Here is a 26,364-nt window from a genome sequence, read left to right as displayed (position 1 = left end):
GCAACTGAACTTGGTTGTAGATACTTGAAGACATTTTGCCTCTCAAACACAAGAAAAGAAATCTAGTATATGCAGTCCAATGCAGTGAAATGCACAGACTTGTATATCGAGGAAACTAAACAACCACTAAACAAACGCCAACTCCTCAGGTCAAGACTCAGCAGTTTACCTACACCTGAAAGATAACAGACACTCTTTTGAGGACAACAATGTTCATATTTTGGAAAGGGAGGACAGATGGTTTGAAAGAGGAGTGAAGGAGGTGATCCATGTCAAAGTAGAGAAACCATCCCTCAACAGAGGAGGAGGTTTACAGACACCACTTATCCCTATAACCTACAGTGTTGTTGTTTGATCTCATCCCAGGAGATTAAACAACCATTCGCATTTGGCCTCATGTGACAACTCCAACAGCTGTCGTTTACACTTGGCCTCGAGTGACTCCAACAACTCTAATGACCTAATGTCCTTACAGCCAGGAGCACTAACGAACCAAGTGGTATCAATTACCTTGATAACAACCCCATGGGGGTTAAATACCTGGGACTCCCTGCTGGTCAGTTAGAACTGAAGAAGTAACATCATCAAGTATTAACAACCAAGTCCAGCTGCCCTCGATTCAGCCTCCTAGTTTACATTATGCTGTGAATTAATTCATCCACCACAGAGATGCAAAGAAAATCTTTTTTTGCACTTCAAAACTGCACCAGACCCATAACTGGAAACAGTTTTAATCAAGTTTGTCCAAAAGTCTAACATGCATCTGATGACACATCAAACCTGCAACACACCAGTTACCTTGAACATGAGACCTGCACTGTCCACAGATTGGAGGCAAACATCAGAATGACAAAAAGAAAATCTTAAATATTTACATGATTTAAAAAGGGAAAAGTGTGACAAAAATAAACATTTGTTAGTATTTATACTCTTAATTTACAGTAGTTTATAAATGTGGTAAAATTCAGTAAATAGCTAAAATAAAGCTTTTATAATTGAGACTGATTGGTGTGTGAGTGTAATTACCTTTAAGGGATTTTTTAACAGCAGCTCTCTCTTGATCTCTTCAATCCGCTTTCTGTCTTCTTTGTCCAACTCCAGAGGCTCACACTGCTGTCCTGATATCTTCAGCTTGATCCATTCTGCAACATTACAACATATGTTTATGCTGGTGCAGATGATCATTTATTTGTATAGGAGAGTTTATTAGACAATATCATATACACAGTCAATGAGTGAACCAGGATACAGTAGTTCACAGAGGCACAGGAGGGCAGTGTTGTGCATGCTTTTGATCTTGAAGTAAGGAAGTGAATTCTACTGCAAAAGTGGCTTGAAAACTTTATTTGGATGTTTTAATTCTTTTTTCACTATGAAAACTTATCACTCAAGATGAGGTGAAAGTTTTTACAGCATGTGAATCCTCTTACCTCTGGCTCTGCTCTCCTCTTGGTCAGTGACACTGGGTGTACTGGAAACCATGGTAGCTGGAGATTCATTCTGCAGTAACTTGGCCACTCTGACTGCCAGCGAGCTCTCACTGCTCCCATCGCTTATCACTCCCTGGTCAGTGTCCTCGAGGATGGGTGAGGAAGAGATACTCACTACAGGATCACCCTGTGTGGCCTGTTTTTCCTCCTCTGGTGTGCTGGCTGTGTCTACAGGAGTAGAGGAGGACGGCTGTGTGCTCACAGCTGGTGAGGGTTTCATGACTGGCGGCTGCGGTGGGACTGCGTTGTCAGGAGGAGCAGCACTGCAGCCCTCAGGCTCTGCCCGCCGGGCTGATTTGGAGAGGACAAGGAATGATCCTGCACCTCCACCGCTGCTGTTTTGTGGCATTACGTATGTTCCTGCACCAGATGCAGTAACAACAGCCTTTGTGGGTGGATAACCAGGTTGCCCCAGTGAGGTCATACTCTCTCGACCAATAGAGTTTTCTCTTGGTTTCTCTGAGGTTAGCATGGAGTCAGATGAGGATCTGGCCCATAGCAGGGGGGACTGAGTTCTGAGCTCTCCAGCAGTAGAGGAGGTGAACAAGGAGTTCTGGAGTCTGCCAGTTTGCTTCCTCAGTGAGAGGAATATGTCATCATCAGAAAGCAGACGGGGCACTGCAGGGGCTGAGGAGGCAACTGAAGACCCAGCAGATACCACGTTTTCTGCCTGAGAGAGAAGTTTACGGATCTCCCGCAAGGTTTTGGTGCCAACGAAAGAATCTTCCGCGCTCTGCTCTATGTCACGGCTCGCTTGCAAGGGTGACTCCAAGTCTCTATCCACGCACCTCGCCTTGGTAGCTAACGAGAGGTCAGAGTCAAACCTGTCTCCCAGCTGGATGGTGTTCTGGCTGCTGGTTAAACTGCTGTCCCTCTGCTGTTGCTGGCTGGTCTGCAGTGAGGAGGAGACGGAGTCTTCATCAGACTGAGAGCAGGGCGCCAGTCTGCGGTCGCTCTGGTTAGTTGCTGTATCAGATGATGAAGAAGGCCTGGTCTTCTCTGGAACCGATACAGCTGGACCAAGACTGTCCAGGCTAAACGGTAAAGATATACTGGAGTCCACTGACAGAATGCTGCACCTGGAAAACTCTCCTTTAAGGGGACTGCCAACTGAAAATACAAAATGAGAGTATTTTTTAAAATTAACCTCTGCTTCATTTTGGGTAATAAAAGTACATTTACTAATTACCAAGAGTTGATCCCTGTATCTTTATCTAGAATATTAAGCTTGTAATGAAATGTATAAATAAAAAAAGACACCTTTTGAAAAAAAGGCACCAAATTTTACATGGTGGTTGGCAAAACAAAATCAAAACATTGTTTATTTTTTAATCTTATTTTTTACATGCTTCTTCAACAAATAGTAGATAAAAATGAGGCTTTGCACTTGGCCTACAATATGGTACCAGCTTTTATGATATGTAGCCTTTTGAAACTCTCCTATATCTGTGAATCTAAGCCCAACCTGAACAGCTTGGTTTGGGCTGGATGGTCAAAACAGAAGATGTACAGTATAACTTTGAGTGGAATTGGGCCCAGTATTTTGGCATAAAGAAGCTCAATACTAAATTATCTGTTATTTTTCCTGTTTTGAAGGTTGGTTTTGTGGTTATTTACCTTCAGAAGGTTGAGTGCTCTTGGTTGGGGTTCCAATTGATCCTTTAATTGTACAGAGATCAGTGGGAGAGAACTCTGGCTCTCTGATGGGCCCTCTGGGCATAAATGGCGTCAAGATTGTTGAGGGCGACTGGTCAATACCAAGATTATGGAGATATAACTGCAAGAATGACAAATGAACACCACATCAGAATCAGGAATACAAGTCTCAATACATTTATGTTTTTTCACCAACAACAACAAAAATGTGCCTGCTGACTAAGATCAACTGTTTCAAGATTGCTCCTGAAACTGGTTAAACTACCTGTGCAATACACAATCATAGGTAATAAATCTTCAATTCCTAAATATATTTTAAATATCATTTTGAAGAAATAGTATGGTTGTTATAAAGTTTTTTCAGTTTTTTTATTACCGGAATTCGTTCTTCAATGTTCAGCTCTCGAGGCTTGGGCAGAGGTGGTGTTGTTGATAGTTTTGAGGTCCAGTAAGGGACATAATTATCAACCTCTAGGCTGACAACGGAGGAAGCTCCAATGGAAGTTCCTAATTTAATTCCACTGTTGTAGCTATCTTGCGAACTTGAGAGCATCACATCTGCATCAAATGAAACATCACTGAACTGGCCGAGGTTTGCGAGAGGCGATGGTTGACCTGTGGCGCTCGGTTGCTGATGGACATTGTCCTGAGTCTGACTCTTTTTTCCTGCAGTCCTCTCCGTTTGTTGATCTTTCTTGACTGACATGACAACTGTGTTGACAGAGGAGTGGGACTGTGACCTGCCGAAGGGGGAAGCAGAGGGTCGTGCTGCAGACCCAGTGTTATCCCTGTCACTGGGTGCACTGCCAACTGCCTCCCCTCTTCTTGGAGAAGAAGAACCAGACTGAGCTGTGGAAGAGCTATGAGCGAAACTTTGGTTGGCAGCACTTGAAACAGGAGGCTGATGTAAACTCCTTGCCTGCTGACTCAGGATGTGATTGAGGGTGTCAGATACTGCATCGTAGGCTTTCTTTTTAGGAGAGACGCCAGAAAATCCTTGCAGAGCCAAGCTATCAAACAGTGACGTCTTGCCTGAACTCTGATTTTCCCTCCAAGCATCTACTTTCTGCATATAGTTGAGACTTGGGAGAGAATGGACTTTTGCAGAGGTGGTTTCATCTTGACATTGATCTGCTGTGTTGGGGCAGGGGGTATCAGCCACAGGAACAGCTGGCTGTGAAGAGACCCCTGTGCTTGATTGATACGAGCTCTCTTTGTTGGATTCTATGGCAGAAAGATGCCCTAATGTAGCCTTGACACTGGATTTGGGAGGTACTTTAAAAACCCCTGGAGTGGACTGGGACTGTGGAAGGAAACCCAGGTAGGACCCATCAATCCCTGTTTGGTTACCTGAGGACCACAGGTCTTGCGCTCTATAACCCCGTTCCACACCTGTGGAAAAAGCTCCTGTCCACGGCACGCTGCCCAGATTTGTTCTAGTCACACTTGGCTTGCCCTCAGATGTCTCCGTGGGATACGGTGTGAGAGGTTCACCAGGCGGTGTAGCACTTTTCAGTTGTTGACTTTTAGACTGAGCTTCACGGCTGTTTCCCCTCTCTGTCTGAGACAGCAGCTCTCTGTGTAACACTTCACTACTGTCATCAGGTTGAGTGCTGCGGGAACCCATGGTGATGTTACAGACCTCAGATGGCCGTGTTCGTGATTGGTCAAGTTTTTGTGTTTGCTGCTGAGGAAGAGAAGCTTCACCTGGAGGACCTTCTCTTCTAACAGTGCTGTGGTCAATGCTTGTTTTGCTATCTTTGGTGCTTTTAGACTCCCTGCCAAAAGAGGCAGCGCTCCTCACAGAGGTCTCAGAGGTGGAGGATACAGCGCTACTACTGTTGCTTGGCATGCCAACGTCTCTCTGAAGGAGGTCCAGAAGTTGCTGGGCAGGGACATCCTTTCTCAGAAAGAATGTTTCGTCTTCAGGAGCCTCTCCCACTGGCTTGTCTGGAGGGTCAGTTAGTGTCACTGAGTTCTTCTCTTTGCTACCTGCATAATCTCTTAATGATATCCCCTGCCTGTCATTAACAGTGTTAATCCGTGGGGAGTGAACCATTTCTTCTCGTCTGCCTTCATCCTGTGGTGACAAACTGAGCCGGGAGAGAGAACAGATGCTACTGGCTCCTTCTTCAGACAGGATGGTTGCTTGGGCCAAAGGATGTTGGGATAATGAGCCACGATCAGAGGCCTGAGTGGTGCAGTCCTGGGGTGGAAAGTGAAACCTCTCCGATGCCATGGAAATATCAGGGTATGCCCTTGAAAGAATAAATAAAAAATTGAAACTATAAACTTCTGAACATTAAAATGACATGTTGTAGAAATCTATGTCCACAGGAGCAATAATTGACTTTTAATTGATTTCTCTTTACCTTAAAGGAGCAAATTCCATGTCACTTTGTTGGAGTAAAGAATATTCAGTTAAATTGTGTCCCACTCCAGAGTTTATAGGCAAGAGGGAGAGCGCTGGAGACAGGTTGCTGTCCTGAAATTCTGATCATGCAAAAAGGTTGAATTATATCCACAGACATTGTAAGCAGGCTTGCAACTCAGAACTTCAGTAGAGATCCTTTAAACTTAATGAAGGCAAACCATCAATGCTTTCGACTTCCTATAATCATGAAATCCAATGTGATGAATTATCAGAAATGTGGTTTTCCATACGTAAACAAATATCATGAAATAATGAGACAACATTCTATTTAATATTACTAAAATATATTTTATAAAACCACAAATTTCCAATGACACATCTTGTGTCACCTAATCATATTCAACATTATAAAAACAAATGAGAGGGTGAAAGACAGTGTTTCATTAAATTTTCATACCTAGCTGCAAAGAGTTTCCTGCTGGCTGCTGAAGCTCCCAGCCGACTGTTGTCATCCTGGACTGCCTCTGGTCCTGAATGCCAGTGTGATGACTTTGAGCTCCCAGTTGGTTTATGGTTTGTCCAGCAGACTGAGTCATATCTTCATCTGCTGGCAACCGAGGAGACGTCACCACCCTCTGTGAACCGAAGCATCAAACAAAGCAGCTCACTGTTATTGTCCCCTGGTGCAATTTACAACTGCTGTGTATCCCTAAATCTGAAAAAAAAAAAATCTCTGGAGCCCTTAGTCATGGTAAATAGTAAATAATGGAAAATATCTTGCACTCCCTACACAACCTGCTGGTCAAACAACTGAGCACATTTAGCAAGAGACTCTGCTGTGACAAGAAAGGCTACAATAGCTCATTCATGCCAGCGGCCATCACACTTTCTGTTGGGACAAAGGGCTCCTGTGTTGCTGAGGCCTCAGGTTTCTCATATAACTGGAACAGACTGCTTACCTGGACATAGACATTTATTTATTAAATGTATCGATCACAAGATCTGTAAACAGAGGTGTACATTTATAGCATAAAGTATGCTGAAGTACTATTATTATTGTCACAATGTCCTCTGTGTCTATTATGTGATATCCCAACTCGATTACATAAGATACCTCTACAATCACCAAACACTTTATTAGGAACATCTGTGCAATGTAATGCAATCCAATACAACATCTCTGCCATTAATTTTACGAAGCTTATAGATTTTCAGTTTTTGTTGACATTCTATTATGCTTATTATTGACATTATAGTGGGTGGTGGTGGTGGTGGTGTACTGGAGTGTGTTACATTGAAAAGTGTTCCTAATATTTTGCCCCCCCTCAGATAGCACAGCAGATAGCATTATCCACCAGTCTTGCACTAATGTACAGTATATTACTGGGCACTGTGATTGTACAGTTTATATTCAATACAGCTTCTTCAATACCTCAGTTGTTTTAGTGATTTGTGACTTGGCTGCTGCAACGATTACAATTTCCCTTTGATATTAATAAAATCTAGTATCTAGCTCTAGGTTTCTCTTCGTTAGTGCAGTTGTGAACAATTATGCAGTTGTTCTGACTGTTGCACCTGCAGTTTGGGCAGATTATTGAGCCTTTTTGAAGCTCTGTCTGGCAGATCTCTTGAACAGCTGTCAAATGCAGCTAAAGCGAAGTCTTTGTAGGAGTGTTTGCAGTTGTTAAATTACTTTTCCACGCGGAGTTTAGCTACATTATCTGCATATTTACACACTAATGTTATGACGCTGTCACCCATCCATTCGGAGAAATGTTTAGCAAAAAAGTCAGCTACGGGCAACAGGTTACTATTAGTTTAGCGAGACACATGACTTCGCTCTGTATAATCTGCACACACAACGCTAACGTAAATTAGCAAGTGAGTACCCACCTGTCGTCCGTGCAACTAAGATTATTAACAATGCAGGCCCTATATTTTGTCTCTGACAAAGACCTTACGTTTAAAAGGAGTTAGTCAGCCGATAAATTAGCCAGTTAACAACATAGCAAAGCAGTTAGCATGTAGCTAGCTATTGACTACGGCCAACGTTAGGTGAACTTTGGCCACATTTGCTTGGTTGAGAATGACGTGAAACAAAAACGTTATTTTCACAGCAGCAAAAAGTTATCGTTAGCGACACAAATTACCTCTGGATGCTCCATGTTGCTGTCTGTCCGCCGCAGCGAGCGCGCTTCATCCAGTTCGTATCCAAGGACCGTTGCTAGGAAATGTAGGCGAAAAAACCCCGGAAACTCACGCGGGATAGAGGGCGCGAGAGCGGATTTGAACTGAAGAAAAGATCGTCTATTGAACAGATTCTTGCTTGTGTTTAAAAAACAAAACAAAACTGAAACTATTCAGGTTCAATAAAGTATTTAACCACATTCTTGGGTGAACAACAATGTAATCGGCATATTAATAACAATACAAAGATCCAAGAAAAAAGCAAAAAAACAATCAAGAGCAAAGCTATTATAACTAGAGCTGCAACAATTAATTGATTAGTTGCCAACTATTAAATGAATTGCTAACGATTAATCATTTTGAATCATTTTTTATGAAGAAAATGTCTAAATTCTGATTCAAGTGTCTCAAAAGTGAATATTTTCTGGTTTCTTTATTCTTGTATGATAATAAACTGAATGTCTTTGGGTTGTGGACTGTTGGTCAGGAAGAAAGAAGACATTTGAGGACGTCTCTTTGGACTTCGGGGAACAATTATCGTCATTTTTCACCATTTTCTGACATTTCATGCATCAAATAACTAAATAATATATTAATAAATAATTGGCGGATGAATCAATAATGAAAATAATTGTTAGTTGCAGCCCTTATCATAACCATGAATAAAAATAAATAGCTACATGAATATAAAATGGGTGAATAAAACGAAACAAAATAAGTTTACATTCAAGAAGTAAAAAAAATCAAGTGTCTGTTTAAAATTAAATTACTAAAATGAAGTATTATAGCATAAATTATGATAAAATTAACCATGTCAGCTACCACTGGATAATATATTTTTATAGGTTGTACTGTATTGTGATTTCTTGAATAGTGCTTTAAGAAGTTATATTTTTACTGCCAACCTACTCACAAAATGTAGTACAAAAGCATCCATCACAGTGTTTCCCATCAGGTCTCAACTTTAAAGTACCCAGAAATAAAACAGAGTTGAGCTCTTTACTTTTTGTCCCTCTCAGATTTGTCTGGTTTTGTGACGTTGCATTCATCTGTGTATGGTTTGTATGTTTATATATATATGAATTTATAATATATAACCTTTTTCTTTTTGCTGAAGGGAGGGTAGTGTGACTTTTTTGGGAGAGCAGTTAAGTTTTTCTCTTTATAGATTTACATTTTATTTAATTCTTTCCATGTAAGATTTATTGTAATTTAAAAAAGGTTAAATAGTTATCAAAATGTATTTATTTAAATCGAAAGATGGCTCTAGTGTGTACCATGTGTTTGGTTATAAGCAGGAGACAACAATCCAGTCTCTGAAGCAGGGCTCTATTTTCCCCATCAAAATAAGATTGTAGGACCAATATCAGGTTTGAGAAACAGACTGTTGTGGATTAACTTCTCTCTCTGAGTGCCTCATTTCTCTCACAGCTTCCACCACTTCCACTTTATCCTGCATCATTCATAACAGAACACAAAACTAGAGTTAGCTAGAGCTACAATGATTAATCGATTGATTGATTGACAGAAGAATAATTTATTTTGATAACTGACTAATTGTTTAAAACATTTTTAAAGCAAAAATGTAAAGCATTCCCAAATGGCAGCCTGTTCTTTGTGAGGATTTGCTGCTATTCTCAGTTTTATGTGATGGTAAATTCAATATATTTGAATTTTGAACTGTTGGTGGAACAAAACAGACAATTTGATGACATCATGCAGTCTTTATTGAATTGACAAGTGGCAAAGACCTTGAGTTATTCTGCACAGAGCAACTAACACTGTCAGGCAATACAGTGTCATTTATACTTCAGAGTGATATGAACACATCTCCTGATCCGTCTCACATCTCTCATTGGCTTTCATTGTTGTCACAGTTAACTCCCCATAACTATCACCACCACTGGTCATAATAATATAAAGAGTAGCTCACAGGTTTATTTACCTTGGCTGGTGGTGGGGGCGGCCTAACCCTACAAAGGACCAACTCGCCTTCTGTGTCATGTCAGCTTAACAGTTTCAAAAACAGGAGAGGCTTTATGAGCTTTAAAAGACATCTATAGAGCAGTCAAATAAAGAACATATATCTAGTACATTAAGAATACATAAGTATATATGTGCTTAAAGAATATATGTATGTTTAGAGAGTATATATGTATTACATCATAAATCTTCAACACATAATCAAAAACAACTGCATTGCACTATGAATTTTCCACAACAGAAGTTTAGAGGGAAAAATCACTATTTGGTGGAGCTGTTAACAACTCATAGACATCTGAAATGTGACCCCGACTACACACTGCTTTTTGTAAGACATCAAAAGCCAAAAAGGTTTGAAACCACTGGTTTCATCTTTAACAGTGTATTGTATTTTAGAAGTTTGTTATATTATCCATTGTGTCAAATCTTCATCTGAAAAGTAACTAAAGCTGTCAAATAAATGTAGTGGAGTAGAAAATACAATATTTCCCTCTGAAATGTAGTGGAATGTAATTATAAAGTAGCATCAAATATAAATACTCAAAGTACAAGTACCTTACAACAGTATTAATTGAGTGAATGTACTTTGTTACTTTCCACCATGGTACAGGTATATCTAGGAATATGAAGTATGGTGGAAGTTATTCATTTTTTTATTCTGTGGAAAGCTGTGATATGCACAGTAGCGTCAAAACTACCAAAAACAATGGAGGAAGAGGAAGCTAATAGGCGGGTTTTTAGCCTGAAACATCTGAGTCAGAGCAGGAAAATATCCACAGATTGGAGGAAGAGATGAAGGGACGATGGTTTTACAGAGTTCAAAGGAAAGTGGCAGAAATGAGGCGAGCGGGAAGGAACAGGAGACAATAATATCAAAACTAAGATTTGGACACAGTGGAATAAACAGCACACTATTGAAAATAGCTAAACATTATACAGGCAGATGTGAATACTGTGATTGATGTTACACTGTCAGAAATATGAGGTGGAAAGAAGGCATCTGATTCAAAACCTCAGAAAGATAAAAGTACACTTTGATCTAATATATACTCTACAAAAAGACTCTAGAATTGTTATTGAATCCTACTTCAGTATCTTAGGCTAACTAATTTGATAAATTATGTTTATCAAATTAGTTTTTTCCCTTTATTTTGATGGATATTGTAAATATTAGACATTCCGATCCACACTCCATACCAGTTGGTGGCGGTAATGCGCCGATTCATTCAATCGCCAATAAACCTCAAAGAAGAAGAACAAGGAAAAAAAAAAAAAAAAAAAAAAAAAGAAGAAGTAGAAGAAGAAAAGCCACAGCTCAAAGGCGGAAAGAAGGAAATAGTCGTCGCACTTGACTGTAAAAATTATCTGTAAAAAAGACCGGAGCACATAACGTCAAACACAACAGAAGGACAGCAGTAGAAGGAAATAAGTTAACACGATGCCGAAAAAGAGAGACCTTGTGAAAGGTAAGAGAGAAGCAGTGGATGGCAGTTGATCATTACGTAGCTTATTCGTTGCTAAGTTTCAGGTAGTGAGAATTTGACCTGCATTATTTCGGCAAATGTTTAGCTAGTTAGCTCAGTAGCTAACAGGAGCTAACGTGGTGACGTTTGACCAGCACTAGTGTCCGAAGTTACTGTAATCACCTCGACTACAGACTTTGAACATTACTCTGTGATATTTGTGATGAAGTCCTGTGTTTGATCATTCATTTTTTAATAGTACACATTTTTCTACCTTTCAGCTGGAGCTCCAGTCAGATTCAGAGAAAACTCGAGAATAATGCGCGCACACGTGAGTATAATTCAATGTGTGGCAAACACACACTGTGTTATGGTTGTGCCATAACGAGTTTTTCCAGTTACCGATGTTCTGCGGGCAACATGATAGCAGCTTTATAACACATTTGGTGATGTAACTTTATTCATAAGCTCCCATAGTTACCAGGTAAGTGGTCAGCTTGATTGACATTAGTTAAGTTAGTTTAAAACTCTTCTCTAATGCAATCCTTAATAGATGAGTTCACGATTTTTCATATCTGTCTTAAAACAACAGTCAGGAGCCCAAATGAACATTGAAATAGGTTTTCTTGCCATAATCAGATCCCTTCATAACGCACTGGCAATATGAGTGATGGGGGACAAAATCCACAGTCCTCTGCAAAAATGTATTTAAAAGTTTAAATTAAGCTAATATTAAGCTTCAGCATCCAAATGAGTCAAATCAAGTAGATATCTTTCAACGTTACAGTCTTCTTATTCCAAAAGTCCCTCTTTTTGTTACTATACTTCCACCGCAGCTCAACAGGGAAACACAAAGAGGGAATGTGATGCTAAAAAGACTGTAAATGTGTCAGATATCCACTTGATATGACTAACTCAGACTGCTGAAGCCTCATACAAGCTTCACATCAACTTTTAAATGACTGTGTGGACACACTGTGGAGTTTGGCACATTTGAAGACGATCTTTAAATAGCCAACATGAACAGGAGGAATGATTACAGCGTTCATATGGACACCTGACTGTTGTTTTAACTACTAATGTTGATTATCCTCATTGAAATATTTGCAGATTGTTTTTGTAATTAATTGTTTAGTCCATAACATATCAAAAATAGGAAAAAATGCCCATCACAATTTCACAGAACCCCAGGGTGACCCCTTAAAATTCCTTGTTTTGCGTTTAAAACCTCAAAGATATTCAATTTACCATAATATATGACCTAGAAAAGCAGTTAAAATCAGCAAATATTTGTTGTATTTCCTTGAAAAAGGAATGAAACGATTAGTTATCAAAATAGTTATTTGTCAGTTAAATCGGCGAGTTGTTTCTGCTTTGGTTTCTATATTACAAAAGCAGAATCTCAGGGGACATCTAGTCTCAACATTACAGTATCGTTATATTATCTCACAGCTCTTGTGGTAACGGCCACACACAGTAAATATATGAAGGAACACAGTATGTTATAGCACTAATTAGTAAATACTCTTTTCTCCTTTTTCAGGAATCAATGGTGGATTTACTAAGCGGACGTAGTTCTGCTGGCTCTTTCATGGATGTCTTTGCCAATGGATTATTAGGTAAGGCGTTTTCTGATATGACGTACTGGAGATAAAGCACAACCCAGTATTATTGGATTCAAAACTTTTGAAACAAGACAGATTAGTTAACCAGTGCTCACTCTAACTGCACAAGTACATAAAGTTGATTTTGTTTTATTCCTCAGAGATGATGGATGTCAGACAGACCAGTAGCAGATTAACACAAATTTACTGCCTTCTTAGTCAGTTCCTGAATCCCTCTGATGATCCTTTCTTTTCTGTGAACACGTGTTACGTTTGCAGCTGATGACAGGAAGTCTGAACAAGGAGATATCATGTCCTCAAATTATTTTGTGCACCTCAAACACAGCAGGTTTACCCTCTAGTGGACTTTGAAATGTTTGGGTGTGGACTGTTAAGTTTCCACTTAGTGGCTCATAAAAACTATAACCATAAGATGCACATCCTGCTGTGTGACATCATGTTTCATCACTTCTAGCATTTCCCTTGTTATGATCATCCTTGTTTTGTGGTAAAATATCTCTGTTAGGTAATCTGAAACTATGTATGAGAACCAAACATGAGGATTTAGAGGGCTATCACTTTCTTCAAGTGTAGTCCAAACAAAGATGGCGTCTCGTTTAATGTTGCCTTACTGCTTTCTGTTTGTGGAAAGTCTTTGGCAGTGGAGTCTGGGATCTGACTCCATTTCTAGTGAACACAATCAGAAGAGTGAAGCAAAGAGGATGTGGGATGGGATGTGACTCACTTTCAGATTGAGAAAAGTTTACAGCCACACGTACAACTAATAATAATATAAATGTTTGTAGAGATTATTGAATTTCAACATCATGAAAAGATAAAACGAATGAGAATTACAGTAAATGAATGGAACCTTTTTTTTTTTTGTATTTTTTGTCATATCTTGCAGGTTTAGATATTTTTAGAGGCCTTGACGCAGAGCTGGAGAATGAAATAATTTATTCTGACGAGGATGATGATGATGAGTTTTATCCACCAATGGCTCCTAACAGGGCTTTAGAACCACATCCACGAATAAGACAACTCACTGATGAGGTAAGGATGAAGTTAAAGAAGTTATTTCTGTTTTGTAACTTTGTAACTTTCTGATTGGCGTCTGCAACTTGAGGAAAATAAATTTAATAAGATAAATTATTTTTTGAAGTATATTTATCCTCAATACAGAACATCGTCTAACACACAGATTCCTTTTTCAGGAGGCTGAAAAACATGCAAAAGAATTGATAGAAGAAGAGGAACGACGTAAGGACAAAACAGAGAAGAACAAGCGTAAGAAAATGGTCAGTGTTGGTATTATATTACATTATTACATTATATTACAATATTGGAAACTCCCCCCACCCCACTGGTTGGTGTTTTGTCTGCAGCTCACAACACATTTTCTTCTGTTAACAGCGTAAAAAACAGAAAAAGCGGCTAGAAAAGGAGAATGCAGTTAAAGACATTTTACCTGTAAGTCTTGTTTTACTCATCTCGCTGTGAATTACAATTAAAAGTCTGGAAATAACATCCAGGCAGCAAGACTTTTTTTTTTTAAACATGGTTATTTGTAATTTCAGGAGGAGGAACAAGGCAAGTCCGACTCCTCAGAGAATCAAGAAGAAAACCCTATTATTGAAAGTAACGCAGAAGCAACTGAATCTCCCGAATCCAGTAAAACTCCAAATGAAACTGAGGTCCCTGGATCTGATGAGAGCAGCGAGAAAAATAAAGAAGAAAGTCTTGTGAAGATGAATAAAAAAGAAGATGGAGAGCAAAAGGTTTGTGAGGAATGAATATTTCTGTTTGTGTTGCATTGTGAAGCAACATGACTCTTTGAACAGAAAGGGGAACTTAAAGGAAAAAAGTGTAATTATTTTTAGCCAAGGACAGATATTGTGTCTTGAGTCATTTGATGGATGTGACCTAATCTTGCAAGGTTGAATGTCATCTTCAAACTTTCACAATGTGCCATTATGCTGAAAGCAAAGTTTCATAAATAGATTTGGAAAATATTTTGAGGTGATGCCAGATAAACAGTCCTGGTTTCACAACATGATGCAGGAAGCAGCTGTCTTTTCTAAAAGAGACATTTTATATCTTTTATTAAAGTGGGAGAGTAGAGAGAATGTAACAAAGGTCCCAGGCTGGATTTGAATGGAGGACATGAGGCCGTATCTTATTATCATCTGTTCATGTCACAGTCTTTGCTGAACGACATAACGCTGCCTGTTCTTCCATCGTAATTACGGGTATGACTTGAAAGTCTCCTCAGAGTAGTTTGTGGATGATTATCTTTAAACGACCGCCTCCTGTCTCGTTAATCTCAACAGGATTTGAATTTAAATAATTCATATGCTTCTACTGCTGAATCGGCGCCTGAGGAGACGCATAACCAGACGCCGGCGACGGAGAGGAAAAAGGAAAAAAGTAAATTACCAGAGGTTCAGCAGCCCGAAGAGGAAAAGTCAAAAGTTGTGGAGAAACAACCTGAAGTTCAAAAGAAAAAGGAAGAGAAACAAGAAACCATTAAAGAGGTGGAATTTCTTTAAGATACTAACATCTGTTATTCAAATATAAATGCCGGGGTTGAAATACTTGATAAAAACCTGATATTTTATCACACATGTAAATTATTTTCTTGTATAAAAATATCTCTGTATACGTCTGTGTGATGTCTGCTTGGTCAAACAGTCACTGCTTGATTTAATCATAACATGGTGTTTGACAGAAAGTCACATGCAAATTCAGTGTTTCCTGCAGAGCCCGACATGCTAGACTAACACAGTAATACTGATTTGAACAGAAAACAATGGATCCTACTGCAGAGGAGTATGCAAAAAGAAGTAGAGAGCTGGCAGGTAAATGATTTTTTTTTTATTTCCATCAACATCTTTTCATGGAGACTTTGATGTAACAAAAAAAAAAAAATATGAAAGCACTGAAGCGAACGTGTTTGGCCTTCCTTCCAGGTATTGGAAATCGTTTGGCCGCTTCGGGACAGTACGGGGTGGCTGTGAAATGCTTTACTGACGCCATTAAATACAACCCGAAGGAATTTAAGTAAGGACTAAATGGACTCGAGCCTACTGTACGTTAAAGCACCCGGCGGCGCCGACTGTTAATGACGGTGATTTATTTGTGTTTCAGATTATTTGGAAATCGGTCCCTCTGCTATGAAAGGATGCAGCAGTATGAAAACGCTCTCAGGGATGCTGATCTAGCACTCTCCATGGAGCCGAACTGGGTGAAAGGTTTATTTAGGAAAGGGAAAGCTCTCTGCGGGCTCAAGGTAAATCACTGCTGTTAATCCTTCTTATACTCTGCTGCTGCATAATGTTTTCTTTTAATGTACAGTTTCTCTTAATGTTGCATCTGAAAAACACACTTAATATTGTGTAAAACCTGCATAAAACTCTGCTATGTTTACTGTATGCAGCTATGAGTTTGTTACGATATATTTTTGTTTGAAGTCAAGACTTAAATGTGATGTAACAGTTGAATATTAATGGCAAAATCCTCTTCAGAGATACTACGAGGCCTCGCTGGTCTATAAGGAGGTGCTGAAGCTGGACAGCAAGAGTCTGGAAGCAACGCAGGAGCTGAAACGAGCACAGACGTTGCACCTCATGGTAGGAAGAGCTCAACAGGAAGAGTACAACAGTTTACAAGGCAAAAAATAACCTTGTGTTTTTAGAACAAGTAGGGGAAACCGCCGAATGGTGAGAGAAAAAAAAAAAAAAAAAGACAGTTACTCACCACAGTGACTGGGTAGAAAACCTAAAGACATCCACAGCTGGTATGAAAGCTGCTGCTGTTTGTTGGCTCCAGAAGAATATGGTAAACATTTGAACATCAGCATCCAGAAAGCTGTTTAACTTCCAAATTTTCTTCAGACAGAACGTTTACTCACAGCTGTAGCAATTGGATTCGTGTTTTTACTGTTGAGTTTATATTTACACAGTAGTTTCAGATTGTGTTTTATGCTTTATGAGTTCATTTCATATCAGAATTATTGTAATAACGAGGTTCTGACCCGACATTTAGACATGTCATAGTAGCGTACTGGTTTCATCCAGTTCCCCATTTACACCTGGTATTAACATGTGATCTGTATCTGGATACATTATCTTGATAATGACATCCCATCAATGGGACTTTGCATTTACACCTGGTATTAAAATGTGGCTGCCATCAGATCTCAATATACAAATCAGCAGGGTGTGGTTGGCGGACAGGTTTAACAGCAAACACGGCGCCTCCCAGGACGAGGAAACCGCTGTCACGAACGGATGTCGTTCATCTCTAAATCACTTTATTATGAGGAGATACTTCTAGCGACTTCTAGATTTTGCAGGGCTTGCTTTAGCCAGCAGGAAGAGGCGGAGCTAGTTGACCTTTCAACTTACTGAGATGATGATGTTCTTATGAATGTGGTCATGCTGTACGGATTGTATTTACACTGGCTGAGATCCAGTCACAATACGAGCCTGACCTCCTCCAAATATGGTCTGGCTGTTCCGATTGCATCCTGATCACAATGTGTTTTGAGTGTGTTTACCATAACACATTCAGATGCAGATGCACAGTTTAATGCCAGGTGTAAATGGGGTAACTGTCATGGTTTACTGGGACAGAGCCGTCATTAATGTTACTAGTAACACTTGTGCTGTTCCTACTATGACAAGTCAAAATGTCTGCCATGAAAAGAGGCTGTAAACCAAGTCAGTGTATCAGTTTAATGTCTGTATGTTGGTATCATGTCAGCTGAGGTTGTTTTTTCTTTTTAGGAAATGGGTTTCTCTTGGGGGCAGAGCTCTGAGGCCTTGAAAACACACGCCACGCTGGAGGAAGCTGTGGAAGCGCTGTTCGGCGGTGACAGTAGTCGAGTTCCCAGAGGTAAAGCTGACAAAATGTTTCTCAACATTGGAAAGTGGCTTCAGTGATGTCCTCGTGTTTGGACTCTCATACTGTTTGTTTGCTCTTTTCAGACGCCGGTGCCAGTAGAGACACTATGGAACAGCCGGTGGTGCAGCGGGAAGACGAAGACGAGGACGGACAGTGGATCGTCTGTGGAATACAGCCGAGCCGTCCTAGAACGCAGCAGATCAAAGAGTCTGATGGTTTTGGACAAAGCAGATCCAATTCTCTGTCGCCGACCCCTCTGTCCAGGAGCTCTGTGAAACCGTGAGTTCATTTGTGTGACAATAGTTCCATCCACTTTAATACAAAACGTTTTTTGTGGTACATAATCTTAAATTAAACTATTTTTAACTGGATGAAACTAAAATGAAAATAACACGAACCTCAATATTAAACTGGGAGTTTTTTTTGCATGCAACCAATCAGTTTGCAGGTGATGTTTTCACATTTTCAGACCTTTTGTGTCTCTGTAATGTTCTTCAACTGAAACATTTACTGAATTTATTGTGACTATCCTTTTTGCCATTAAGCCAGACTGGATGTTTGTGCAGGATCTCAACTAAGGATTATTTTCCTTATCGATTAATTTGCCAATTATTTTCTCGATTAATTGTTTTGTCTATAAAGTGTCAAAAAAAATTGTGGTTATAATTTTCCAGAGTCGCTGGTGATGTTTTCAAATGTCTTGTTTTGTCTGACCAACAATCCAAAAACCAAGAATATTCCAATTTACTATCATGTACCACAAGAAAGCATCAAATCATCACGTCTGAGAAGCTGAAACCAGCAAATCTTTAACATTTTTGCTTAAAAAGATACTAAAACGATGATTCAATGATCAAAATCTGGTTAATTTTCTGTCAATCGATTGATTGACAAATTGTTGCAGCTCTTATTTTAAATGTTTTAAGCAGGCGGGCTAATCAGAGCAGAATTTTAGACTAATTGATTTTTTTAACCCTTGTTTTATATAAAGGGAGCTTTTCCCCATTTGGGTTGGATCTTTGGCGCCTGCCGTCACCTACGCAACACTCCATGAGCTCTTCAGCAGGTGAAGTAACACAGTTTGATCTCCTTCACACCTCTGAGCGTGTTTTTGTTTGGTTTTGTCACATTCAGCACTTCATCAGAATCAGATGTTTTCCAGTAAACAAAGGATAGAAAGAATGAAAAAACAGCAAAGTGTGTAGAATAAAATGGCAAAGCAGAAAGAAAAAGCCTTTAAGATCAAGTTCTAAAGTATTAAACAGTTCGAGTTTCTGGATTTTCTTGTGATTTAGATTCCATCAAATATTTAAGATAAAACAAACACACACACACACACACACTACTGATGCTGTGTTCCTGGGATTTGATCATCAGAAGGCTGTTAGCGTGGTAGCTTGAGAGTACTACTATATGTATTATTGCTGTTGAAATGGTGTTTTGTGTGTATTGGCCCTCACTGACTCTCTGCCCTGCAGGGATATTAAAGATTTACTCCAGTTTGTTCAGCTCTGTGCTTCATGTTCTCTCTCTCTCTCTCTCAGAGCCGGGACGGTCTACAGCATCAAGATGCTGCTGGAACACCAATGTGCCTTTGTGAACTACACCAAAAAAGAAGACTGTGACACAGCCATCCAGTGTATAAACGTATGTGTCCGTTCACTTTTAATGACATACATACATCTTATATTTTCAGGCGTTTAGTGGAAGTTTGGATCTTGAACCACTTACAGCTGCTGAAACTTAAGAATAAGCTTAAACATCTGGATTTCTGAAATGATTGGTTCATGACGTACATAGAATATATGTGTTAATAAATCTATTGTTATGTAATATCTTGTTGTAGAACATGCAAACTGTTCTCTGCTTCCATAATGGTTCTTTAATTTACTGTTGCTATGCAACATTTCTTCTATTTCCATTTGTTTGATGGAAACATTGCTCAGGAACAGTAGATAAAAGAGCAGAAGAGAAAATGTGCAGATTCTACTTTTAGCACGGTGTTTAGTTCAGCACCTGCTGGGGTTTTTTGGATGTGTGTACTTTTTTTTTTTTTTTTTTTCTTCTCTAACGTCTTGTTATAAACAGTAATCTCCATTCAGGGAGTGGTATGACCTAGTTGAAAGATATGTTGCCCAGTCACTGTCAGCAGTAAAGTGTTCATTACATTGAACATATCTTCAGCTGGAGCCAAAATTACATGCAGCAAAAGCAAAATGATTTAATTCAGACAAATATAAAAAGGTAAGATGTGAAAAGTGAGAAAGAAATAAACCAGAAAACTCTGAGTTGTTTTTCACGAATAAGTCAGAGTACTCATAGTCGCAACCACAAAACCTCAGCGGGACAGGTGCTGGATACAACAACGTTCATAATTGTTTTCCAAGTAGAGCAGGAAGTTGGAGAATAGTGAGAAACCTATTTTGTTTGTGTGTTATTAAAGCAGTGACGAAGACCTGCAGCTCTTTTCACTCTCTAAAACAATCGCAATTGTTAACCTGGACCAACCATTATTTTTCCTCATCATATGACTCATATGAATCAGGTCTGACATAAATATTATCATTCGCTTCAGTCGTGTTTTTCACTATGCAGTATGTTAACAAGGCGTAACTGAAAACTGTACAAAGTCGAGCTTTTCTTGTACTTTGGCCGCTGTTTCAACACATGTTTGGTCACACTGACTGCTTTTGTGCACTGCTGTGTAAAACGGTGCATAAATAATGAATGTTTTTCAAGCTGTAATGACTAAATAGTGACTTTGTATAGCTGACAAAGATACACAGTGTGAGTGTTGTGAGTGGAGTATCCACTGGTCTTAATGACTGTTCTAGAGTCCAGAATAAAGAATAGGGGTCCAGGTTTGCTCAGGAGTTAGTTTAGTTAGTTTCAAATTAGTGCCTTTTTGTTTACTGAGTGCAAAAAATTGACAAAAAAAAGGCTAATACGTTGTGCAGATGTTAACTTTCTGTTTCTTCCTCAGGGAATGGTGGTAGAGGGAGCTCCTCTGTCAGTGCGATATCCCAACAAAATACCCACTGGACTGGGTATGTCCAAATCAGCTGCCACCGAACCCACTTCCCGCCCCGGGTAAGAACATGTTACTCAGTGTTTCACATCCATTAATATTTAGCACATACAAGAGTAAAGTTACTCCAAGAAGGAGGGATGCATGGTGAAGGTTTTCCATCATGAGGAGCAGGTACAAACCTTTCTTCAACACTGGGTTGAAAGGCCTCAAAGCTAATGTGAGCTTTAAGTGTTTAGTCTGTGTTGTTGTTGAATTTCATAAACAGGTTCGGTCAGGGACAACAGCCTAATTAATACATGTGAGCAGTCAGCTGGCACACCTGGTATGTATGAACTGGTGTTTACCTGCCACCTCCACCAGCTCTTAATGATGGTTTTACAGTAGAACTGAAAGCCACCACGCCTCTGTCTCTTTTTGGAGTAACTTTCCTCTTGTAAGTGTTTCACTTTGGTAACACATTTTGGAAACATTTCACAAGACATTTTACTTATCTGTGTCACATTTTATTGTTGTTTCACAACACTGAATCACAGAGGGTGTGTACTGTATGTGTAGGATTTAACTGACTGTTAACTTTGCACTCTGAGGACCTGCAGATGATTGATGATGGGATTAATGACATACTTAATATAACGTAGTTAATCATTTCTACAAAACTAGTGTTCTGTCCATAGTAGTTATTTTGCTTATTTGTTACCATTATTTAGAAGTGAAAAGTGACCCTGTCATTTCAGGCCAATGAAAAAAACAAAACAAAGTAAAATGTAGCTTTCAAATACTGAATCTCTAATCTGAATCTCTTTTTGTTGCAGCATGTTCAAGAAGGAATGCTTTTTCTGGAGGACCACAGGCTGCACAAGGCAGGACTGCACCTACAAACACGTCCCAGAACACAAGAATATTGACAAGGAAAAATTCACCAGTAGACTGGGAACTAATCACATGTAGAGGAACTTTAAAAAAAAAAAAAAAAAGGCCAAGATTTAATAACAAGCATGCAATGTTTCCTCTGAAATCTGATGCAGTGGTGGTGCCAAATTAGACGGATTCTCATTCACCTACTTTTGGTTTTGGTTCTGCTTCTTGTTCAGTTACAAATACAAGAACACGGTTTGGATTTGACATTCTGTTGCATGTTTGGAAATGTTTGCACCATGACGGCCCACCACATGTAAGAATACAAAGTTCACACCAGATGACATTATACTAGTCTACCATATTAATAATTAATGTGCCTTTTTATACAGTGGGTAACTTAAAAACGTACATCAAGCTTTGAGCATTTCTTTGCCTTTGGCTTTTGTCAGTAATTAATTGTAATCTGATCTGTTTAAAGATTGTGTTAAAACACTTATATTATAATTTTTTTGCATTGCATTGTTTTAAAATCAACAGATTTTTTTCTGTTGATTTTCTGTCACCACTAGGTGGCAGCATCATCTTTATGCCTTTTTCTTCAGGGCTCCCAATCTGTTGTGCTTTTATTTTAAAGGCTGTGATTCATGACTGGTTATACTACCAGCACTTTTAACGTGCTATGTTTAATTTGTGAGTCTGTGCTCTGTGATCAGGTTGCAAGAACATGAGGCATGTTAAAGGTGTGGGGGGGGGGCAATGGTTCTGTTTAATAGTCATGTAAATATTTATAAATCTTACCATGTCCGGTCTGCTGGAGAATCTGTTTATTGATGTTTGGACACAAACGGTCATACAATAAGTGCCTTTTAGTAGCACTGGGGAATCAGTTTTATCAGGCCCAGAGGGGGAATTAAAGCCTCAACTTTGTTTCATCAACATCATGCCATAAACATTAATATAAACAGTACATGACCAAAGACTTTGTGTAGGAGGGGCGTTACAGATGAGCTTGGATATGACTCACTACAAAGAATAATAAAGTCAGCCTGATGGTGAGCAGAATAAGGCTATAGTATGATTTGTGAGCGGGATTATTAAAGCCTCAGCGTGCATCCCGGTGTAATTTGAGATCTCGCACGGAGGTCAGAGGAAGCCATGACTTGAAGATGAGAGGCCCAGTGGTTTGTTGCTGTACCGCCACCAAAACACCAGATTAATCCTGTTGCAGCTGTGTATCCTGTTGCAGTGTCCTTGAATGAGACACTGAAGCCCTCTGTATTCGCTTTAGGTGAGCCTTTTTTTTTTTTTTTTTTTTTTTTTTTAAAGTACAAGTTAAATGCCTGAAGAGTAACTATTGTCCATGAGATTTTATCTAAAGCAAGGTTCTTTAAGCCTAAAATGCCTCACTTCAATCTACCTGACTGTCTCCTGGCTCTTAATGTGGGTAGGATTTGTGCAGATCCCTCTTTGCTAAAGCCCTGCAGGTTTGTTATTTGACTCAAGGCAAGTCAAGGTCACTTTTTGTGACTCCTGTTACGCAATGTTTGGGGTGTGAATTACAAAACCTTCCCAAAGAGCTGAATAATTACCTTAAAACGAGGTTGGAGTGACGAAAAAAGTTGAAGCGTTTAGCTGTGAAAAGTGCTTAGTCTTGACTTTACGGGCAGAGCAGCTGTACTCGTGGGCATTAATTGGCTGATGGTGGCATACCTCACAAAGCCCTTTTGATCTGTGTGAGATTTGAGAGCATGAAAGGCTGTAATACTAATACCATGAACTCTAGTTGAACCCATAGGCAGCGCTGGGACATGCGGTTGATACATTACCGACTTGCAAAATGGACCTATATTTAATCTTATTGGTCCGCTTTGCTTTGCTTTACTAGAGACTTGTTCAAATGCAGATAAAGACTGATAAGAGGTTAGGGTTCACACACCGGCAAGAATCAACATCCCGCCACTCTGGGTCCGGACAAAGCAAAGCCAATCCCTTACTTAACTAAAGCAAACACAAGGAAGATTAAGTGCATCTTGTTAAAAGGCTGCAGAGCTTTTAAAAGATCTCTCTCTCTCTCTTTCCCAACAGGAAGAAAACAAGAAAACATAGTAACAGAAATTAACCAGCACAAATGACATGTTTCTCTCCCACTCTTTGCTTTTTAATGTCTATGCAGCAAAAAGAAAAATCCTCCTCACACCCCCTCAAGAGAAGTTTTTCAGTTGAAGTAATTGAATGCGGTGCTTTTTAGCGAGGGATACATAATGTAATTTTTATTCTAATTCTATGGTTTCTCCCCGCTGGTAAATAAACTATTGATGTGACGTGAGGGAGTAGCTGACTCACGCTGTATATCAACAGACTGATTTGCTTCTCAGGAAGCTAAAATAAATGCTCCGCTAAGGCTTTGCAGCTGCTCGGCTTGCAGGCTCCGCTCCAAGTTCATAACCCTCCCAGCAGGGCTGCTGCTGTTTGCTTGGCCTCTTTTTAAAAGAATGACACTTCAAACATGGCAGTGTGCACATTTTGGAGCAACACTTAGATTGGAAAAAAAAAAAAACATGTTAGGTATCTTAACTTCATAATATCAAGATTTTCATTTTGGGGAAATGTTGCTACCAGAAGATCTCATTTGCAAATAAAAATGCTAAGATAACCAACATTTGGAAAAGAGACCCATAACATGCTTTATTTCAAACTATTGTCTTTCTAAGCGAGATCAACAAGATGTTGTGATGGCAGACTCAAACAATGGGGAAGCGTCTGGTTAACTGCCGTCTCTTCCCAACCCTTTGCTGGATTCCTTTGTTGCACTGTGAAATGAATACAGTAATTGTCACAATGAGGAATTGACCTTCCCGTTAATCTAGACAGAGGCCCCCTTAACAAGTTAAAATAGCGCAAACCCAATTAGGGAATTGATTGCTTGCTTTCATTTTCCTCATTTGCATCGGGATCATATAGGGAAGATAAATTAATGTCTAGCCTTTTGTTCATACTGTCATTCCTGGTTGTGGAGTATCTATTGCTAAGAAATGGGCGAAGAGGAAAAGTCTTTTGTCTATCCTTGATGAACACATCTCTGATAACCCGCTGTAGGCCTTAAACCGAGACCTACGGAAGATTAAAAATGTCCTCATTCTCCCAACACTGCTGTACAAATACACACGTTTTTATGTGTAGATGATTTGATGGATCATTCAAAGGACAGTATCAGTGGTTTGACATGGAGCCCATTCACAACCATTCAGTTGAATTATATTCAAATGCATATTAAATGTCATTACAGAGGTTTAATGTGAATTGGATTCCATTCATACTGTGGTAAGAAACTCAACTTGTAGACTTAAAACTGTAGTTTTTTTTTTTCTTCCAGTGGTTTCCTGGAGAAAAGGAAAGGCATCTAAAACGTTACAGGCTGCTTTTAACAATCTTCAGGAGTAACATTAAGATTTAAAATCATTGTATTAAAACATGTAAAAACACTGGTATGGTCTATACTTTCTGTCTCCTGCACATAAAGTATGTCCAGTAAAACTGTCTGCATCCATAATATATGTTCTTGTTTGTTTTTCATTTGAATAAATGATTCAAGTGAGCATGTTTTTATGTGTATATATGCATGGTGATGTTCACACAGAGACTGCAGGTTGTCAGGGAGGATAATGGCATTGACTCTCTTTGTTGTCTTCCCTGATAAATGGCAGTTTAAAGGTTGAATCTCGCGTCTCTTTCATCTCCTTCAGACGTGCACAGGCACAAATCCTGAGAGTTGTCACTTTATTTTGGTCTCTGTCACTGTGATCGATTGAGAAATAGCCAATATGGGAGCAAAGTGTCATTAACATGATTAGAGGCTTGTAAACAAAAAAGGGCCTTTGGGTTTTCAAGGCACCTCTGTACACACCGTGATGTAAAGCTGGGCATGCCTCAACTTGTGTTTCCTTCAAGTATTTACGTGACTTAATGGGGGGGGGGAGAAATATGGGGCCGGCCTGTGTGCACTGCAATCATTAAAACCTCCAGTCAGGTTGTATTTCATCTCGCTATTGACATAAATATCTGTAGGTAACATGTTCAAGGGCATGAAAAATGTCAGCCTGTAAATCCTCTTATTGTTGCCTCAAGGAGTTTGACTTCCAATAATTGATGCCCATTTCCACACATCACCAATCTTCATTCCTGCAGAACTCTTAATGTTAAATCCCACATGGACTCCCGGGGCCTCTCTCACACGTTGCCCAATGGCTGTCTTCCGTTTAGTGTCATTCATTTTCCAGAAACCATAGGTTAACCTCTACAATACCCAACAAAATAATGTCACCATTAATCTGCGGGTTATTCCTGGGACAGTGATTTATAACAGGAGACACTTGTAATAAAACTTTACCCTCCGGGCTTTACCAAACTGAGTGTTTCCTGTACAAATGAAACCTGCTTCCTTTAATACAGATATTGTAAAGTGGCATGTCAGCCCCGTTAAAGTCCTCTATTAAAGACGACTGGTGTTTATGAATGGGTAAGGAAATATAATTCACTGCTGATTCTTGTCACGCGGTCGAATTTATCTTCACTACTTAACCAGTTTGCACTGAGCCGTGCTTTATTGTTAACACACCTTTTTGTACGAGAGACAAAGCAAACAAGATGCTTTGCTGCGTAATGTTTACCAGCTATTAAAGAAGCAGTGAGGAGGCTGTTTATCTCTCTTCTGGTTATAGAGGCTGAGTAGCGACCAGGATGTCTGGGACGATTTAAGACTTCCTCCTGCTTGCTTTCCCTGTTTGAAAATGCTGCAGAGGATCCATCTATTCCT

At 39.4% G+C, this 26,364-nt stretch overlaps 2 protein-coding genes across 7 annotated transcripts in view; one reads left to right on the top strand and one right to left on the bottom strand.

The window, feature by feature from the left end:
- The window catches only part of alms1 (ALMS1 centrosome and basal body associated protein), a 62,715-nt gene that overhangs the window by 8,185 nt on the left and 28,166 nt on the right, over positions 1 to 26,364 (bottom strand). For all 6 annotated transcript variants that reach the window (XM_042387988.1, XM_042387992.1, XM_042387987.1 and 3 more), the window contains exons 4-9: positions 5,978 to 6,155; positions 5,519 to 5,639; positions 3,523 to 5,404; positions 3,108 to 3,267; positions 1,431 to 2,600; positions 1,027 to 1,142 (exon numbers count right to left, since the gene is read on the bottom strand). In XM_042387988.1, coding sequence (XP_042243922.1) covers positions 1,027 to 1,142; positions 1,431 to 2,600; positions 3,108 to 3,267; positions 3,523 to 5,404; positions 5,519 to 5,639; positions 5,978 to 6,155 — 3,627 coding nt within the window. The remainder of the gene's footprint in view (positions 1 to 1,026; positions 1,143 to 1,430; positions 2,601 to 3,107; positions 3,268 to 3,522; positions 5,405 to 5,518; positions 5,640 to 5,977; positions 6,156 to 26,364) is intronic.
- On the top strand, positions 10,978 to 22,870 carry si:dkey-33c12.4 (uncharacterized protein LOC560112 homolog). Its single transcript, XM_042387998.1, has 18 exons — positions 10,978 to 11,156; positions 11,435 to 11,484; positions 12,697 to 12,772; positions 13,665 to 13,810; positions 13,972 to 14,055; positions 14,171 to 14,227; positions 14,335 to 14,535; positions 15,088 to 15,291; positions 15,561 to 15,615; positions 15,727 to 15,817; positions 15,905 to 16,046; positions 16,282 to 16,386; positions 17,545 to 17,653; positions 17,746 to 17,941; positions 18,654 to 18,728; positions 19,207 to 19,309; positions 20,646 to 20,752; positions 21,506 to 22,870. Exons 1-18 carry the CDS (start codon positions 11,129 to 11,131, stop codon positions 21,639 to 21,641), a joined length of 1,965 nt encoding a protein of 654 aa, XP_042243932.1. The 5' UTR covers positions 10,978 to 11,128; the 3' UTR covers positions 21,642 to 22,870.

Source organism: Thunnus maccoyii, chromosome 16 (assembly GCF_910596095.1).
Source record: "Thunnus maccoyii chromosome 16, fThuMac1.1, whole genome shotgun sequence".
NCBI lineage: Eukaryota > Metazoa > Chordata > Actinopteri > Scombriformes > Scombridae > Thunnus > Thunnus maccoyii.
Note: the sequence above shows the minus strand (reverse complement) of the source record. Positions and strands in the feature narration are given on the sequence as shown.